Source organism: Globicephala melas, chromosome 5 (assembly GCF_963455315.2).
Source record: "Globicephala melas chromosome 5, mGloMel1.2, whole genome shotgun sequence".
In the NCBI taxonomy this organism is placed as follows: domain Eukaryota; kingdom Metazoa; phylum Chordata; class Mammalia; order Artiodactyla; family Delphinidae; genus Globicephala; species Globicephala melas.
Window position 1 is genome coordinate 70,305,686 of NC_083318.1, and position 20,940 is coordinate 70,326,625.

At 42.2% G+C, this 20,940-nt stretch overlaps 1 protein-coding gene across 1 annotated transcript in view; it reads left to right on the forward strand.

The window, feature by feature from the left end:
* ATP10D (ATPase phospholipid transporting 10D (putative)) overlaps nucleotides 1-20,940 on the forward strand; it is a 90,853-nt gene that overhangs the window by 61,903 nt on the left and 8,010 nt on the right. The window contains 7 exon segments of the mRNA XM_060299300.2: nucleotides 3,045-3,351; nucleotides 5,989-6,065; nucleotides 7,059-7,184; nucleotides 9,897-10,097; nucleotides 14,795-14,875; nucleotides 16,077-16,181; nucleotides 20,036-20,223. Coding sequence (XP_060155283.1) covers nucleotides 3,045-3,351; nucleotides 5,989-6,065; nucleotides 7,059-7,184; nucleotides 9,897-10,097; nucleotides 14,795-14,875; nucleotides 16,077-16,181; nucleotides 20,036-20,223 — 1,085 coding nt within the window.

Consider the following 20,940-nt stretch of genomic DNA (forward strand, 5'->3'; position numbering starts at 1 on the left):
GGATTCATCATTTAATTTTTTCAGTTTTATTTTCATTTCATTTAAAATTTTCTTCTGAGATAGTAACTCTTTATATTCATGTTTCTTAGAATCTATAAAAGCCTTTTTCATACATGATCTCATTTGACCGTTATAACTAGTAGAGCAGATAAAATTATCCCCATCTTATAGCCTGAGACTCCAAAAGGTTGTGAATTGCCTAAGCACTGACAGCTGATTACTTGTCAAGCATGCTTTTGGTATTATGATACATATTATATAACCTATATCTATTTATCTGTATAAATACATTATTCATGGAGTTAAGTTCTATAAAGTTGCTGAAATACTGAAGTAGTAAAAACTGAACCATTGCCCCTATGGGAAATGAAGGATTAGGTTCCCGTGAGCCTCTGGTCAGAACACTTTCATCAACCAATCAATACATAACTTTGTTTCATGTATGTTTCTTTTTAAAGACACCTTATTATATATATATATATATATATATAAAATCATATATATAATCATATATATTACATATATAATTTTGTGTATATATTATATATAACCATATATATAATTTTATACATATTATATATGTGTAATTTTATACATATATAGTTGATTCATTAACATTGAACCCATGACCAACAGCATATAACTCAGGCTTGAACGAAGTTTGTCTCTAACAGCATATAACTCAGGCTTGAACGGAGTTTGTCTCTAACAGCATATAACTCAGGCTTGAATGGAGTTTGTCTCTAACAGCATATAACTCAGGCTTGAACGGAGTTTGTCTAACACACGTTTTCTACATAAGGCACATCACAGCGTTCCCGTACATAGGAACACTAGACAGCATTGAAGGGCTACAGTTAGGGCCATTATAAACAGTGAAATCACCATCAGAAAGCACAAAACTGCAAAAAATGTGTCACCAGACGGAGAGTGAAAAGGGCACTTGTTTACAGCGTGGGAGCTGACCTAAGTCATCACCTCGCTCAGCTTCAGCTGGAAAGGTGTGTGTTGCATGACTCAGATCTTCCGTCACTCTGCGCGTGTCCACACATGACCAAGAAAGCACCTTTATCGTAGGATTACAGGTAAATTTTAGCAAGTAGGTGAATTTGCAAATATGGAATCTGCAAATAATGAAGATTGACTATATGTGTGTATGTATATTTTTTCTATAAAGAAAATATAGTTAATTTATACAACTAAACACTTTTGTACTCAAATAAGAGAATAAAAATATCTAGAATCAATCTACAGTCGTAAAACCAGGTAATTGACATGCATATCTTGAAGGGCATCCAGTCAGACTGCACCCTGCAGTATGAGCATATGAATGCTATACAGACTGTATGTATACGGTTGTATAGTATTATGGCTATATTTTTTCACTTAACAAATATCTTAACCATCATGTCATGTTAGTAGAGGTCTTGATTTTCAGTGACTGCAGGGTATGTCACCTTCTAAATATACCATTTTAATGTAACCAAAGTTTGGAAGGTTTTTAAAAATATATTTTTACTATTCTATGCTGAGCATCTTTGATTCATCTTTGTATACTTTTCCATGGGGGCTTTTGAGGTGTATGGGATCAGATTTATTCTCGTGGTAAAGGTTGCCAGGTAGCTCCAGTTTGAAGTTGAATCTCTTGTTTATAGTTTATGTGGTTGTTAAGTATTTATTGTGTCTGTGTGCCTACGTATTCATACCTACTTCCCATCTTATTTTGCTTTGGGTTGAGAAATGCTTGATAAAATAGCATTTGAAATAAGAGTAAATGGCCTCTGGGTGTGAGGGGTTCTTTCATGAATAAACTATTTCAGGCTTAGTGTATAAACTTAAATGCACCGTTCCAGGATTTTGTTTGCCTCTGTCCTTAGTGGTCACTTGACACAATAATTTCTGTATAAGTTTATTGTTCATGTTCTCGAGTAGAATTCATCTAATGAATATCTATTGGGTGCTTAACGTGGCCCTCTTTTAGGCATTAGGAAGGTTTTGAAAGTAAATTAAAAGTGCTGTCTGTCTTCAAAGAGCTTCCTAACAAGCGTGGGGTGAGGAGAGTGGAGGGATGTATGCACACCAAATGGGATAAGGCCACTAAGAACATCGACCAGAATGTTAACTCGGTGAGGGTGGGGATTTCTGGCTCATTGATATATCTCCAGCACCTAGAATTTTTTTCAAGTACACAGTAGCTTCTCAGTAAATAGTAAGTGAGTGAATATGTTGAATCAAAGAAGAGAAAAATAGGGCTTCCCTGGTGGCGCAGTGGTTGAGAGTCCGCCTGCCAGTGCAGGGGACACGGGTTCGTGCCCCGGTCTGGGAAGATCCCACATGCCGCGGAGCGGCTGGGCCCGTGAGCCATGGCCGCTGAGCCTGCGCGTCCGGAGCCTGTGCTCCGCAACGGGAGAGGCCACAACAGTGAGAGGCCCGCGTACCGCAAAAAAAAAACAACAAAGATAAAAAAAGAAGAGAAAAATAATTATTACTGTTTTAAATTCTGCTGTGTCATGCTTTACACTAGGAGCTGTGCATGTATTGGGTTGGCTCAAAAGTTTGTTTGGGTTTTTCCAAGACATCGTACGGAAAACCCGAACGAACTTTTTGGCTAACCCAATATTGTTTCACTTATTCCTCACAATGAATTACGATGTAGACGTTTGAATTTTTCTCATGAGAAAGCTGAGGCTCAGAGGTTATATTAATTTGCTTAAAGTCAAGCAGGTAGTAAATGAGAGAATGAGACCGAAGGGCTCTTGAGATTCATGGTTTGAGAAGGTAAATTGCACAAATAAAGAAAGAAATTCTAAAACTATTTTTGCGTTGTACAGTTGGAAGTCAGATGCACCCCATCCTTTTATCCTGTCCCCATATACACACAGAAGTCTCTGTGGAAGCGCTGTGAGGTCTTGGAAAGTAACCGATTATTCACTCCCTGGGGTTGACTTGATGAAGCAAATGTTAAAGAATAGCAATGATAAATATAGCTGGATGTGGCCAGCAGGGGAGCCCCAAGGCTAACTGTCTTTGCCTCTCGTTTCAAGAATGCCTGTGAGATGCTGATGGACACGATCTTGAAAGAACTTCAGAAGAAAAATCCAGCTTCTCCAGAGCAAGCATCAAGTGAGGCTTTCCACCAGCCTCCCGCGCCCCCGGACTCAGGGCTGCGAGCTGGACTCGTTATCAACGGGAGGACCCTGGAGTTTGCCCTGCAGGAGAGTCTGCAGAGGCGGTTCCTGGAGCTGGCTGCTCGCTGCCATGCTGTGGTCTGCTGCCGAGCCACGCCCCTGCAGAAGAGTGAAGTGGTCAAACTGGTTCGAAGCCATCTCCGGGTGATGACTTTGGCCATCGGTGAGTGGAAGTGGAACCCAGCCCTGCACTTCTCACTTTCGTGTCACACCAGAGGCTGATCCTTCTGTCTGTCCTTTCTTCTGTACACGTTTGCCCTTCTCTCGGTCTGTCCTTTTCCTCCCCTGCTTTCCCTCCCCTTTCCTCCCTTCTTTCTCCTCCGTCCCCTCACTCCCTCCCCTTTCCCCTCCATCACCTATTTGGCCTCCTCTTATGAACCAGGTGGTAGAGATGTGACATGGAAAACGATATAATAGGACTCTGTGGTACATGTCAGATCCCCAAATCATCTGGGTTAAGGAGGGTAATGTACTGAATCGGAGACCTGAAAAATTCATGAGTTCTGCCTTCGAGAAAGTTAAATTCAAGAATATGAACAGTTCATTTATTTATTCATTCAACCGCTATTTATTGAGTGCCTTCTATGTACCAGGCATTTTTCTAGGCAACGGAGATACAAGAGTGTACAAAACTGACAAAGTACCTTTCCTTAAGGAACTTACGTATAGGAGGAGGGTGATGCAGTAAAAAGTGGGGGGAAAAAAAGGTATAAAAATATAAGAGCAGATAGTGACCAATGCTATTGAAAAAAATAAAGCAAAGTCAGGTGATGCAGAGCATTGGGGGAGGCGGAAGCGACTTCTGTTTTAAATAGATTTTTTCAGAGACAGTCTTACTGATAAAGTTGTGTGTAAGCAGAGACTTGAAGGAAATGATAAGGGAGCCATAGGAGATCTGGGGGTGTGGGGGGGAACATTCCTGGCAGAGAAGACAATGGACCATGCTTGGTGTGTTCAAACCCAAAGTAGGTTGAGCAAAGGGAGGAGTTTTCTGCAGGTTAGTGAAGGACAGAGAGGTGGCAGGCGACCAGGTCCTGTAGAGTCTTGGAGGCCATTAGAAATTTTGGCTTTTATCTGAAGAGACAGAGAGCCACAGGAGGTATTTGAGCAGAGGAGGGACGTGAGCTGCCTTAAGTTGAAAAGGATCACATTGGCTGCTGTGTTGAGAGGAGCCACCGGGTTGTAAGGACATAAGGAAGGAGACCAGTTGAGCGGCTATTGAAATAATTCAGGGAAAAGATGATTGTGGCTCGAGCGCGGGTAGGAGCAGAGGAGGTGGTGGGATGTGGTAAGATAATGGACGTGGTTTGAAGAAAGAGCTGCTGATATCTGCTGACGGATTGGATATGTTATATAATAGAAGGGGTCAAGGGGGACGTCAAGGTTTTGTCTCGAGAACAGAGGGACGGAGCTGCCATTTACTGAGATGGAGTCGGGGAAGCAGGAGTTGGGTTTTATACGTGTTAAGTTTGAGAAATCCATTAGATGTCTAAAACAGTGAGTCAAGTAGGCAGCTGGAGATAAAGTCTGGAATTTAGCAATGAGGAATTGGCTAGAGACATAAATTTGGGAATTGTAAGTCTAATGGTGATATTTAAAGCCCCGATAGTATTATCAGTGAGATTACCAAAAAAAATGAGTGTAAGTGGAGAAGAGAAACAGGGTGAGATTAAGCTCTGAGACACTCCAAAGCTCAGACATTAGCAAGATGAACTCAGCCATCTCTTATAGTCTCTGTTTCCACCTGGATTATTTTCAGTCTCAGGTAGCATCTCCCCTCAGGGTGTTGGTACAGCTACTGAAAATTCCCACCTTTATATCTTATCCTGTTAGCAACCTGAGAGAAAAGATAGCAATCTCTTCTCAAGTTGCTGGAATAAAGTATCAGGATTAGGGTGAAATTTTGTTCAACTATCTTATTGAATGAGCATATACATGAGTGAATTGTTCAAGCCCCTGGATCCATCTGTCCCTGAGGCTAGAGCCCTGGACATGTCAATTCTGTCAATTCAGCTGAATCATGTGCCTATCTCTGAACCAACCACTGAGGCCAGGGAACAGGCAGTGGTAATTGTCCAGGCCTGAGTCGGTTGCCCATCCCAAATCTGGTGGTTTGGGCTCAGAGACTCATGGACTCAGAGTTCCCAAGGAAAATCAGGATACTATTACCAGAAAACAAGTTAAGGTTGCTGGGCAGTTGGGAACAACAGATGTTCATTACCAGCAGGAATGTCATACCTCCTCTAAAGAAGCTTCCAATGTGTTGGGAAGACAGAGAAATCTATAGCAAGCTTAATACCATGCTAGATATGATAGAGATTCGTAGGGTGGTGCTTGGGGCCTAAGGAAGGGGCATTGAATCTAAAAGGAACATGAGAAGGACTTCCTAGAGGAAGTGATTATCTAAGCTGAGCGCAAGAGCCCTTGAAATCCACAAGGTGGGGCAGGGGTGATGAGGACGGTGTTATAAGAATAGAGAAACAGCATGTGCAGGGCTGGAAGGAGTAGGGTATATCTGGAAAATTGAAAGTAGAATGAGTGACATAGAGAAAGGGGAGGTCAGTCCAGGTAGGGGCTGTAGCATGAAGGACTTTAAGGTAGTGTTGAGTATGGAATTCTTCCTGATGGCAGTGGGACGCCACATTGCATTTGTGCTTAGCTAGCTTCCAGGCAACTTGGAGACATGGGATAAGCTTTGAAGGATTTGTTTGTTTGTTTGAGTGGCCACTGTTGATTTGCACAGTGGGCAGTTTTTCTTTGCTCCTCATATGTTTCTCACCTTTTCTTCCGTTTCACAAAGGTGACGGTGCCAATGATGTTAGCATGATACAAGTGGCAGACGTTGGGATTGGGATCTCAGGTCAAGAAGGCATGCAGGTGAGAGGATGTTGTGCACCCAAACACCACGAACTTGACCTGCCCATCCAAAGGCAGCATTCTCCATGGTCAAATCTCTGTGGTAGAGTGAGGCTGTCTGCGGCTAGCTCAGGAGTGGGTGGCAGGACGTTTAGCCATTCGTTCACTGATTACTTACTGGGTGAGTATTATGGTAATTTCCCTGGGTAATTTTAGCTCTGTGGCCCACTTGTTCAGTTTAAAAATATATAACTTGTCTAAGTCATAAGGATATATATTTTTAGCACCGCAATAGCTGTATGACTTTTGACACTGATGAGAGCTACTAAGGATTTGAATGAAATATCTAAAAATCCTAAAGAGACAGGGAGAAGGGGAGAGAAGATAGGAGAGAATGAGGGAAGTGGGATTGTCCTGCTTTCGTGTGCGCACATGTGTGTTGAATGGTGTTTTAGGCACAAAATGCAGATAGAAGCTCATCCAGAAGACTGCTTGTCATGTATGGAGCTAGTGCTGTCAAAGGCAAGTGGGATGTGAGGCTTAGGGTTTCCCGAGAACGATGAATTACAACATCTCTCTAAAAGATGAGAAATTCAAATACCTCCTTTGCCTGCTACGTTATACAGAGTCACATGAAGTCACGACTATATACTTTTAACATTCTCCTCATGGAGGAGAAGCAAATGCACACTGTAATGCGCAGAGTTCTGGGTAAGGGAGCTGCTCTCTAGGGAAAGTACACTTGCTGAAATTACATCATGAACGGTGACCAGAGAGAAGTTTTGTTTCATTGGACCGCATTGGAAAACTGAGTGGTAACTCCAGGTAACCCGTTAAGGCTCTGTATTTGTGGGTTTTTGTTTGTTTGAAGGTTGTTTTTTTTTTTTTTCCGGTCTTAGGTTTAAACTACATATTTGACCAGTCTGAGCCTGCTGGCGGTTAGGCTGCCATGCTGCGTCTGTTCTAACATGTTCCATTGCTCAGGGTGACGTTCTTTCCCTGTTGCCTCTGCAGGCTGTGATGGCCAGTGACTTTGCCATTTCCCAGTTTAAACATCTCAGCAAGCTACTCCTTGTCCACGGGCACTGGTGTTATACCCGACTTTCCAACATGATTCTCTATTTTTTCTACAAGAACGTGGTATGTAGCTCCAGAAAATTCGCCCCCCTCCCTTCTCCCTTCCACTCCAGCTTGTGTAAGGGGTGAAGAGGAAGGGCCCGATGCTGAGCTCACTTTGCTTGTTGATGTTTGGGAAGCAGCCAGGAGCACTTCTGCTGTCTTACCAGGAATAATCTGGGAATGTGCTGTGTTTCAGCTGCTGAGAGCAGATTGCTAGGCTTGTCCATCTGCTAGCATTTTCTATTCCCTATGCATTTAAGTTCAATTAAGCCCTGTCTGATTCGTTTAGAATCCAATTTTTGACCTTCCATAAAAAGGTTGTGACAAGCAGAATTAGGAAATGTTTAATGCTTTCTGTCAGTGGAGAATGAAAAGGTTTTCTTCAATTTTACAGGAGATATAAAAACTATATATGTATATATGCTATCCCCAGACGGATGTCCCATGTGGTATATTGAACACACAGATACAGATGAAAACCCAGTATAGTGCCTTAGGCTGTAGCTGGCTAGCACTCCCAGAGGAAGAATTCTTTGGCAAGCCTGTAAAATGTGTTTGTGCTTTGGTAGCTATTGGATGGTCAAGGAACTTAATTTTGACCATGTAATTCATAGAACGGCAGAATTTGAGTAGTAGGATTCCTGGCTTCGAATCTTCAGCAAACCATTTAAATTTCAGTTTTCTCTTTCATAAACCCATGTGGACCTTAGATTGCTTCACCTAAATCCCTTCTAGGTGGGGTGATTATGTAAATATGTCATGATTTTCAGACCACATTTATTCTTGGTCTTTAAAGTGCCTGTGTAGCAAGTTAGTAGTAAACAGAAATTTACATCACTCTGTTGAAATGCCATCTTTAGGAAAAAGATGACTTTAATGGGTCATTTTTAGGATATCCCAAATATGTAATTTAGATCTGTGCGTGCACGTGTGTCTGTCTGTCTGTCGGTCAGTCAGCAGGAGCATTTTTTTCCCTATAGCAAGATGAACTTTTCAGGAAGCTTTCAGTACTTTCCTAATTGGAATTAGCACACTCAGTCAAAGTTTAAGAAAGCCTTGATACTGTATGAAAATATTTGAAATGTATAATATCTCTGTCCGTGTGATTCTGGGGAAAGCTGTGATTTGTAACTTAAAATTCTAGGACTTAGTGGTCAATGACTTTTAGAGGGGAGCCCATCTCCCAGGTTTTTAAAATATCTTTGCATTTTTCTACCTTCTCTTCTATTATGATGCAGTCCACTGCATCCTCTCCCCCTTCCTTTTAACTCCATATTTCTAACTAATATTAGAAAGAGACCAGGACATTATGATAAAACAAATGTCCAACTGTTGTTAAGTATTTAAAATTTTGTCTCATGGAAAAAAAAAAAAGATGCCACATGCAGTTGGAGAGAGGGGGTGTTTATTAGTAGAGAGAACGTCACCAGGGAGCAAGGACCCTGGGGCCGTTCTGCTCCGTAAACCCTGATGGCCTCACACTGAAATCCTCCTGACTTGTTTCTGCCTCTTTCTTGCCTAGCCAGACAACAAGTGGTTTGTAAACTATGGAGAACAGGGCCAGTATCAGAAGCCATTCGAATAGCTTAGCTTTCTGAGACTACGGTTCTTGCATCTTGGGCAGTTTTTGAGATAGTGATAAGGACTATGGATTCATTCCCCAGAATAGTGCCCCAAACTGCATATACCTAAAACCCGTACATTTTCAGGAGTGAGGCATAATGCATATCCATGGACCCTAGACTAAGAAACTCTATTCTAAGGATCGTGGTCCCCATCCTGAGGTGTTTCAGTGTATCTATGGTGCCAACAATAATATCTTAATCAATTAATTAAAATCGATCAAAAGGCATTTTTCAGGTCATGAGCAGTTGCTAACTGGATCTTGATACTAAGACCTGATGTCGTACAATTCTCCTTTTCCAGACATAGAAACCAAAATTCATAGAGGTTATTAAAATGACCTATAGTCAATAGGAAGTTTCCCTAGGACTTGAAACAAGACCCCCTAATTCTAAGCCCAGTGACCTTTCCTGTGGCCTGCCTTGCTTCAGGGCACAGAGCTTTTGCTATCATGGACTTACTCTGTGTGAGACAAAATAAGAAACTATGTATGTGCCTGGCCTCTAGCATGACCACCTGTCCTGGTTTTCCTGGGACTGTCCTAGTTTTTATAGTAAGAGTACCATGTCCTGGGAAATTCCTCAGTCCCAAGCAAACTGGGATGGTTGGCCACTCAACCGACACCATCCCATTTCACCAGGAAAAAATAATTGTGAACCCAGAAAGCAAGAGAATGAACACTTGTTGTATGGCTGCCACATACCAGGCACAGGGCTAGATTCTCTTCATCTGGAGCTAGAACATCTGCATTTGAATACTGACTCTGCCACGTGTTAGCCAGGTAACTTTGGGCAAGTTCCTTAGCCTCTCCGTGCCTTACTTTCCTCATCTGTAAAATGGGAACAAGAGTAATTCCCAAGTTGTTACTAAAATTAAATGTATTCTCTTTAAAGCTCTTAGAACAGTGCCAGCACCACATAGTAAATGGTCTGTGTGTGTGTGTGTTTTAATTTACCAAAAAAAGCTGCAAGGTAAGTTGTGGTCTTCCATTCTGTGAGTGAGGAAGGGAGGGGCTGAGATCACACGGCTCAGGACAGCAGCGTGTGGCGTGTGCGGTCCTAGCACGCATTGCTGACTCTAAGACGCACATGTTCCTCTTTGTGTCCCTAGGCCTATGTGAACCTCCTTTTCTGGTACCAGTTCTTTTGTGGGTTTTCAGGAACATCCATGACTGACTACTGGGTCTTGATCTTCTTCAACCTCCTTTTCACATCCGCCCCTCCCGTCATTTACGGTGTCCTGGAGAAAGATGTGTCTGCAGAGACCCTCATGCGACTGCCTGAGCTTTATAGGAACGGCCAGAAGACAGAGGTGGGTGTATGGCAGAAACGCACAGAGACCGATACGTAGCTGCTGTCAGAGCCGCTCAGCTCCAGTGTTGTCGGGTATTGAAAACTATTTGACTCATCTGTTTGTTTCCAAAGATCTCTACTAACACAGCAGCTGTGAAGTCAGTCGCTTCTGAGATGAACACAAATAAAACTGTGAAAGATCTTAGGTATTTATAAGCAGAAATCCAGTCCTCAGACCTTACAACTGATAATATCTAATATTTACTAGACCCCACGGTGCTGCCTTTTGTGCACACTACTAAATGTCCCCAGTCCCATTTATCTTCACAAAGCGCTTTGAGAGAGGACTTGGTATTGTTCCCATTCTAAGAGAAAGAATCTGAACTTCAGGGGGGCTGAATAATTTTTCCAAAAACCTCACAGCTAAAAAACGGCAGAGCTAGGATGGGAACCCTTATTAGTCTGGTTCTAAAGCCAAACTTAACTTCTTCAGGTTCTGCTGTCACGCAGAATAGTGCTGTGAACTTAACGGTTCCCTCTCTCTGAACGCATGTCGCACCTCCCCTTAACTCAGTCCTGTCCATCCACCTCTGATATGTCCCTTATGTCTCATTTCCTCTTATCTATAGTATTGTAGTTGCCGATTCATTGGGCTAGCTGTCTTAAAAGCTTTTTTTTCTAATTTGTCTTTTACAAAATTAATAACCAGCATTGAGATGGTCTTATGAACATTTATGTAATGCCAGGCACTGTTATAAGTCCTTAACTTACATGAATCTACTTCTCAAAATGATCCTGCAGGGTAGATGCTATCGTCATCCACACTAGATGAGGAAAGTCAGGCACAGGGAGGTACTTTAAGTAATCTGCCTGGGTCACCAAGCTCATGGGTGGTACAGGTAAACCCCGGTTCCCGATCCCCTGCTGTGCTGCAGAAAGAACACTGATGCTATCTTTGGTCCTTGGGTGCACCCCCCCACCCCACCCCTTCGCTGTTTAATGGCCAGAAATCCAAAGTGCTCTCCTAAGGACATTGCCAGGATCACAGAGACTGAGGTGGACCAGCAACCTGTAGACACGTATAAGCGGACAAAGCTGAGGGGTCAATCTGGTCAGATATTCTAGCCTTGAGAAAAGGACTCTGTTAGTCAGGACTCTTTCCGTTGCAAGTGACAGAAAACCAGCTCAAATTGCCTTAATGAAAAATGGAAATATATTGGCTCTCATAGCTGCAAAATCCAGGAGTAATGGTAGACAAACAGCATTAGTCTTAAAGCAACTGTCAATATGCTGGTTACAACTCCTCGGCCCAGCTTGAGTCCCGTGCCTTTGCCTGTGCTTATCATTGTGGCTAGAAAGATCATTTTCTCATTGACTAGGCCTGGGCCATAGATCATTCCTGAGGACAGAGCTGAACCCTATGGACAGGATTGGGAAGGAGGGTTTCCTGTAAAAGAACTGGAGAGACGAAAATGAGACCCATCATGAGAAATCCATGGGTCGGACATTACTGGCCTCACTGTTCTAAAGACGCTGACCCAGAGCAGCACATGTTAGAAATGATGGGTGATGTTTAGCCTGAGTTTAAATTCTGCTTCAGTGGTATGTGACCTTGATGAGGCATTTAACTTGCCTGTACTCTGGTTTCTTTACTTTATGGAGATGGTGTGAGGATTAAGTAAGATTGCGCTCTCAATATTGTTATTTATACCCCACCCCCAACTCCAGACTTAACCAAAAATTCGAGGAAATCCTGAATTTAAAATGATGCATTGGGCTTCCCTGGTGGCGCAGTGGTGGAGAGTCCGCCTGCCGATGCAGGGGACGCGGGTTCGTGCCCCGGTCCGGGAAGATCCCACGTGCCGCGGGGCGGCTGGGCCCGTGAGCCATGGCCGCTGAGCCTGCGCGTCCGGAGCCTGTGCTTCACGACGGGAGAGGCCACAACAGTGAGATGCCCGCGTACCGCAAAAAAGAAAAAAAAAAAAAAGATGCATTTATTTTCATCAATCCAATTTTATTATGGGTTGAATTGCCTTTTGAGACTGGAGGGTAATTTAATGTCCTTAGGCTCATGGAGCAGCATGGAGGAGAAGTCAACTTCCAGGGAGGAAGAAATCCTTACAATCCTTTAATATCATCCAACCCATTCAGATCAAAGAACCACATGAGGTTTTCCTAAAAAAGTCCAATCTGACTTAAAGCTCAAGGCCAGGGTGCAGGAACATGTGGTTGATATTAATGACGATTGTCCTGTACCCTAGGTCTAAGTTAAATTCCAAGTCCATTGGGGAAAGAGGGGTAGAAGCAGACCTTTAACGTTTTCATAGCTTGGTGTTTTAAAAGCCCATTTGTTCAGCCTGAAGACTGTAATTGGTCTTGACCCTTGGAAGAGTCGAGGTCATTGTTTCCTGTTGTTGAACGCTGCTGTCAAGCCTTTGCACACGTTGTTCTGTTAAGCTGGCCAGTTGTATAATACGTGGTAAAGCAGGCAGAGTCCCAGCATGTGGCTATTGATAAAAGGTAATTAATTTCATTGACGTTACCTTCTGGAAGAGTTGTCCTTCCTTTGAACTTGGCCTCCAAACAAACTCTATTTTATGCTTGGGCCATTTCCTGTCTTTGGTGTCATGAAATATACTTCCCAGGGTTATAGCATCTCTCTCCTTGAAAGGAGATGAGTCTGGAAGGCTGCAGCCAGGAGCGTCCCTTCCAAGAAGCAATCGTCTATTACCCATCTCTCATCACCTGCACAGCCTTCTTTCCTGGCTTTGACTTCATGTCCAGATTTTCCCTCTCAGTTTCCAGGAGATCCCATGAGTTTCTCCCTTCAGCCCTTCATTTATCCATGACCCTTCTCTACCCCTAATTCTCCTTGCTCACATTACTGTGGAGAAAGTGTGCTTGTTAACCTTTTGGCTCTAGGTTTTTTGAGCAACCTCTGTTCCCCCAGAAGCATGAAGCTATATTTTAACTTATCCTGAAAGTGTTCTCTCTTGTCCAGTGACATTTTGGTTGCCCCTTTGACTCTGCCACATTTTCTTCCACCATTTGATTGTGCTTCTGCTTAGAGTTTATGGACACTTGGATGAAGAAAGGCAGGTAGAAGATTCCATCATTTCCCATGACAAAATTGTAAAAGAGGCTACAGGGAAAAGTAGACTGGAAATGATGAATCTTCATTGCTTTGATTTTACAGAGGACAAAGAGATAAAAAAGAAAAGATGTAGAACTTCTAAGTGTAATCTCTTGAAGGACAGAAGAATTTATATGGAGATGTTGTATATTTATAAAGCTTTAGGAGACAATTACACATTTTCAAGAAAATTTCAGTTTCTTTTTGCATTTGAAAGGAAATAAGACTATAAACACGTTAAGAGAAGGGAAGACTAGCTCAGGGATATGATGCATGTGTTGTCATTTTTGTTCATGGCAGACATCACTAATACACTGTAGCACTCCATCCTTCCTACTGGGTCTGAATGGAACCTCAGAATCCTTTTGCACACACATTACTATTTGATCAGAATTATCTTTTATTTGAAAACCTGTTTTCAGTCACTTGACTGGTATCTCTACTTGATCTTTCTCTGTTTCTACAAGCTTCTGGTAGGAAGCAGTTTAGCACATGAGAAGTTATGTAAGAATAGTTTATTAATCCAACAAATATTTGAGTACCTGCTATGTACCGGGCACTGTTTTAATCACTTGAATAAGAGAGCCCAGGTCCCACTTTATGAAGCTTGCATTCTGTTGAGAGAAACATAAAATCATTAGGTAAACAAATAAGATTATTTCTGATGGTGATGAGAGACTTCTGAGGATGCCATGGTAGTAAATGATTAAGTGGGCATGACTTTTAGACCGGTCTGGGGTCTGTGCCTCTATGAGGAAGTGATATTTGAGCTGGGATATGAATAGTGAGGAACTGGTCATGTGGGAGGTCCAGGAAGAATTTCTGGCAGAGATGACAGCGCAGGTGAAGCCCTGAGGAAAGAAGGGATTGGCATATTTGAGAAATAGGGTGAAGTCTGTGTGTTGGGAGGACGGTGAATGACAGAACAGGTGCGTGGCCCTGGAGAGCAGGGGCTTCCATGGGCAGACCATGCAGGACCTCCTAGACCATGGGAAGGAACTTAGATTGTATGGGAAATGCAGTGGAAGTCATTGGAGGAATAGGAGGGGGGTCAGTTTGATTAATTAGGGAGATGGCATGACCTGATTTACATTTTTTAAAACCATCTGGCTGCTGTGGGAAGATTGGATTAGGGCTGAGAGAGGAAGCAAAGAGGCCAGTTAGATGGCTCTCCCATCATTCATAGAGAGTTGATGGTGAATTGGAATGAAGGGAGTAATGGAAATAAAGGTGGATGGATTGGAGAAGTTTTTGAAACAGTGTTTTCTGATCAATGGGAAATGGAAACTTAGTACTACTATCCTTATTTGAGGTAGATTTAAGATTGATCCAATGATAAAAGCAATACGAGTTGAAGAAGAGTTCCTTCAGGGTTTTTTTCCCCCGTGAACTCATCTCATTCAATTATCACCCCCTCATTCTTCCACTACTACTTACAAATCCCACCTGTTTTGTGAATGAGAGAATGAAGGAATAGAGTTTTCTCTCAGAGAAGCAAAAACAAGTACTGGCTTGTGTTGTTCCTTGATCTTGCTTGACTGTTACTAATCTTACTCCCTCTCCAATATCTGTTTCATTTTCAGGCACACTTACCACTCACCTTCTGGATCACCTTGTTGGATGCCTTTTATCAAAGCCTGGTCTGCTTCTTTGTGCCTTACTATGTAAGTCCTTGTTCACTCAAAGGATTTGTTGTTAATCAATGGTACTTCTTTGTACTCTGTCACCAGTATCAGCATATAGAATGGGTATATTAGGGTAGTTTGCTCATACAATCAAGTTGATTATTTACTGACTAAATTATAACACTCCTCCCAAATATGTTAGGTAATGGGTTAAATTTGGAGAGAAGTGCTTAGCTGAGTCCTCTTGGGTCTCTTTCTTAGCCCTGTACTGCTTGATAGTTTTCATCCATGACTTGAAAGTTGAAAGCCTGGCTTATAATTAAATGAGTCAGAATCAGAGAGGCAAAGTCAGAATATGAAAGCTGTTATTAGTGAGTGCTGGGCTAATTCTACCAGGATGACATTCAGAGTATTAAATTTAAGTAGGCTCCCCAAAACTAAAAGACAAAAAAAATGTTATACAGGTAAAGAATGGAAGAAATGTGACTAAGCAGAGAATGTGTAAATGAATTTAAAAATTTAGGCCAACACAAAGCAGCATGATGTAGTTGCCCATTCACACACACCCCTCCCTGGAAGAAAACACTAATATGATCATGGATGGTTAACGAAAGTTCAGTAATAAAAAGGGAAAAGGTAATAGTCTCTAAGTTAACAATTTTCATTCTTCATTCAAATAAAATTACTTGAATTTACCCAGCTAGAATATTCTAGGTATACTGCATTTCAAGAGGTATATAGATAAGGCAATCTGAAGTGTATTTAGAAGAGAATGACTAGAATTGTAAACAATCAGAAAATTGTGTCATTTGCGGAATCCTTTAAGGACTTTGAAGACATATGCGTATGAGAGGGGTGGATGTTTACTTAACCGAGGTATAAACTCAGGTTAGCCATAGTACCTGCTTCAAAGATTTTCAGCTCTGTTAAGCGGAACATATTTGATCTTTCTCTATACCTCAAAGAGTTGGAAGTATAAGTAAAAGGATCAGGGAAAATGAATTATGATTCAGAATAAAAAGGAATTCCAACCAAAAAGTTCAAAATTTAGATGGCCTGTCTGGGAGAGAGTCTCTTTTTCTAAAAATGTTCAAGTTTATCCTAAATGATCAGTTATCAGGAACACTGAAACGGCCCAGTCCTCACTTGGGCCGTGGAATAGAGTGATGAAACTGATGATACTGTGCCACTGAGGGTGCACAACTCTCCAGGATCACCAACTTTTATTCTCTCTTTGTAGACCTACCAGGGCTCAGACATTGACATCTTTACATTTGGAAACCCCCTGAACACAGCTGCTCTGTTCATCATTCTCCTCCATCTGGTCATTGAAAGCAAGAGCTTGGTGAGTAGTTTTCCTGCCTCTGAAGTAGCCTGAAACTCATTGGGGGAATTGTCTTCATGCCTACAAGACAAGTGGTCATAAGAAGAGGAATGACTCCAAGGAGTAAGGGTGATCCACGAGCACTCTTGTGGATCGTTGAGTGCCGTTATGCTGAGGTTAATGTGCAGCCCGGGAGAGTGGAGAACACCTGCCTGGTCCCCTTGGTGGTATCCACGGTGTGGGTGGTTAGTGGAGGGGAGTCAGGCTGGAGAAACAATTACACTTCTACGGACAGCATCCTTCAAGACCAAGCTGTTGCCTTTCAACTAAAAGGAAAACAGGTGTAATGCCGTAATCCTGGTATACTGACTTTTGTAAGTGATGATTGGATGCTTTTCTCATAATACAAAAAAAAAATTTTTCTCCCTCTAGAATTTTTACCATTCATTTCATTTACAACTAGGTCTTTTTGAACTTAGTCACCAGCTTAATGATAAAGTTAAGTCTTTTCATGAAAATGATTGCACGGGGGCTTCCCTGGTGGCGCAGTGGTTGGGAGTCCGCCTGCCGATGCAGGGGACACGGGTTCGTGCCCTGGTCCGGGAAGATCCCACATGCCGCGGAGCGGCTGGGCCCGTGAGCCGTGGCTGCTGAGCCTGCACGTCCGGAGCCTGTGCTACGCAACGGGAGAGGCCACAGCAGTGAGAGGCCCTTGTACTGAAAAAAAAAGAAGAAAAAAAGAAAAAATGATTGCAGGGTATCTCTACAGTAAAGCTAAAATGAAGGATTCAGATAAAGAGAGCTTTACTTTAAACCTTTTTCTGCAAGTGAAGAACATCCCACCCATGTCTGGCAAGTAAACTGCCTTAGCACAGACCATGTCTTCTGATGGGAGCATTCCTAGTCCACTTTCAGATCCCTGTACTCTACCCAGCTCAAATGTTATTTTAGGATTCAGCAAAAAGTGCTGCTTCTCCCAAGAGCCCTTCCCTAACCATCCATTTTTTCACACTATCCTCTTGTTTTTATTCATAGTCCTAATAATAACTTATAATTCTTCATTTAATTATGTGATTATACTATTTGTGTTTCTCTTCTACATTAGACTATAATCTCTTTGAGGACAGGGTTCATGTTTATTTTGTTCACCACTGTATACCAGTATCTAGGACAAGACTGGCACACAGTTTGTCCTCAAAAAATATCTGAATGAATGAATGAGTGATTAAATGACTAACCAGTGTTTGGGGTATATGTAACATGTTGGTGGTGATGCATTTCAAACAGGAAATAGCTGAATGAGGTTATAGGTTTTTTTTGTTTTTGTTTTTTGCGGTACGCGGGCCTCTCACTGTCGTGGCCTCTCCCGTTGCGGAGCACAGGCTCCGGACGCGCAGGCTCAGCGGCCATGGCTCACGGGCCCAGCCGCTCCGCGGCATGTGGGTCTTCCCGGACCGGGGCACGAACTCGTGTCCCTTGCATCGGCAGGCGGACTCTAAACCGCTGAGCCACCAGGGAAGCCCTGAATGAGGTTATAGTTTTAAATGTTATACAAAGTTATATATTGAGATTATTTATAAGTTCTTAAGTAGGGCTGAATATTTTTGACATCACCTACTTTGCTTATAACCTGCTATAACCAAACCTTACAAGCCTAAAGTGTTGTGAAAGGTTAATATCTGCAAATACTAGATGGGAAGAGTAAAGAGAATTCTAGAACTAAAATATTTGGGGTTGTTTAAATATCTATTGAATTTCATTTTTAAGCAATTATGTAGGTACTTTTGCTACTGCCTAAGGAAGTGTCTGAAGTTCTGACACTGATTAGTGTTCCAGAGGCTCTAACATGTCAAGCGTCCATTTGGGTTCAGTGGTTATGAGCAACAGCAATCTATTTTGACTAACCTGAGCAAATGGAAAAGTTATTCAAAATATATTGAAAATCACGGTCAAACAAACAAACAAAAAAACATCCCGAGGATCCAGAGTGGCTGCAGAGATCAGGGAACAGAAACCAATGGACAGGCTTCCCAGGCTGGTACTCTGGTCTGAATTGGCCCCAGTCATTTTCTCTCTGCTCTTGCCTCATTCATTGTGCTCCAGGTTCAGTCCCTGGTGATAGCATTCTGTTTCCTTAGCTCCAGCCATAGGCTTTGGCGAGAGGAGAATATTTTACCAAGACTGTGCATAGCACTGGGTGTCTTCACTAAGAGAAGGGGTGTGAAAGCTAGGTGCCCAGAACAGTGACTACTCTATAAAGGATGCATCATTAAAGAATTGTTTCTCACACCAGGGAAGGCTAAAGCTCACGGCCTCTGAAGGTCTGTTGTCAGTAAGAGTCAGTCATTCTGAGAATATGAATTGGGTTCCTTCACACTTTTGCACACCATCCCTTTGCTGCCTCTCCCACCTCCCTGTCAGTTTTTACCCAGCGTCCCTTGACTTTCACTGCATCCATTTATTTAAACGAGTCAACTCCATCAAGTCACATCTCACTTGCCAAAAGTGCTTCTTAAAGGAAAAAAATTTGAGGGCTCAGTGGGAAGCAAGAGCATTTGAGAAAAAAAAAAAAATGGGGCCAACATTTTCTGAGCATTTTGTGTATCTTTATAAAACATGAGCAGCCTTTGTGACTCCTGTGAAGCTGTCTACCCTGGAGAAATACTGTGCAAGGTTAAGAGGAAAATGGAGAATATTGGGTGTTGTTTGAGAATTATAGCCCTAGAGAATGAAAATGATTAACAAAAGCAGTCTTCCCCCAAAAGAGTAATACATACCACCATGGTATACACAGTGATTTTAGGTGGGACTGTACACTGCACTAAATAACACTGACTACTGCACAACATGAAGGTGATTCTCTCATACTTCAGATTATGTCAAAGAAGAATTCTGTTTGGAACTGTTACTTTTTCTCGCAATAACTGTTGCTAATTTCCCTTGGTAACAAAGACAGATCAGACCCCAGACTCATCACTGTTATGACAGGTAATGCTGATATTACATTTAAGGTAGTGATCTGCTTTTCTTTCTAAATAAATTTACTTAATTAGATAGCCAGTTTACAGAAAAATTTAAAAAAATAATAATGCAAGCTCTATGTAGATATGAAGGTGGATAGGTTATAGTGTGATATACAGAGATTTATTTCTTGCTCATGTAAAGTTACTAAGGTTCCAGACAGCTCTAGAGAAATTATTCTCTGAGAGGTGGCTCAGTGACCCAAGCTGTGTCTTGTAGCTGTACCACCTGGAATTATCCCCAAGAAGAACTTCGTGGTCAAACGTGGAAGGAAAGGAGACAGTATGGAGAATTGCACACCAGCTCTTCCATGCTTCTAACCAGAAAGTTTTGCACATCCCTTCCATTCACGTTTCATCAGTCAAAGCAAGACATGTGGCCATGCTTAATTTCAAGGGGGTGGGGAAATGCAATCCTCCCACGTGCTTATTAGAGGAAGAGAATGAGAATATTGGTGAGCAACAGTAATGTCTACCACCTACTTAAATGGATAAAGTTTGAGGTTCACTGGATTAAGCTATTATCTTAAAGAAGTAGTAGACCAGTAAATGACTGTATGGAAAAATAAGGAGAAAATCCTAACACCTCATGGTGCCTGGACAATACAAAGTAAACTAGGCACCAGAGTTACTTTTTGGTATTTGACGTAGTTTTATAGAACTTAAACACTGATATGAGCGATTCACAAAAGGTGCTCTTGCCTCCTCGCTTCAATATTTTGTGTTTTGTTCACTAAGGTTTGTTACACCATTCACCCACTGCTTGGAGTGTGATGTCTCTTCAACAGAGCAGATTTTGCCAGGCTGCAAAGTTATCAGAGCGTGTTCATCTCCTCTGCTTTTCTTATCTTGCAGACTTGGATCCACATGCTGGTCATCGTTGGGAGCATCTTGTCTTATTTTTTCTTTGCCTTGGTTTTTGGAGCCATGTGTGTAACTTGCAACCCACCATCCAACCCCTATTGGATTATGCAGGAGCACATGCTGGATCCAGTGTTCTACTTAGTTTGTGTTCTCACAACCTGTGTTGCTCTTCTGCCCAGGTATGGTGTTTATTTTATCATCAAGAGAGTAAGTGAAGTCATAGGCTTAGAATTCATCAAGCGACTGCTAAGAATAGACAGTAGACCATCCTGTTTAGTAGTGGAAAAGTCAGTCTGTACTAGTTAAAGTATTGGTTTTAACTCTTTTGCCAGGGAACAGAAGTGGCTTAAGCAAATGAAAAAATTTATTTCTCTCTCAAGGAAAATCCTAGTCTGGTTGATAGTCCACACGGATAGGGCAGCTTTGCTTCCACAAAGGTATTCGAGGACCTAGATCCTTTCCTTTCCTCTTTTTCTTCTGCCGTCTCCCAAGGGCGTTGCCCTCATCTGCGTGACTAAAGATGACTCACCACCAGCACACCCAGGTCCTGGGTCCCTGCATCCCTGCATCTCCGCCTGCAGGAGGGAGAAAGAGAAGATGGAAGGCATGCAGCTTTCCATCTTTCTTCTTTTTTATTCTTTTTTGTATTGTCATGACCCAGATGTGGTACACATCATTGGTCATATCCCATTAACTAGAACCTGGGTGTGTAGACTCTGAATGGCTAAAATCTGGGGGCTTCTAAAAGGAAGAATGGGTACTGAGGGACATGTATCTCTGCTACGATCTATAAACACTGAAAACTTACCTCCCTTCTCTGACTTCAGTTTCTTTCCCATTTTAGTTTAACTTGATTTCTCATATCGTATGGGATGGAAATGGCTAAGAAGTATGCA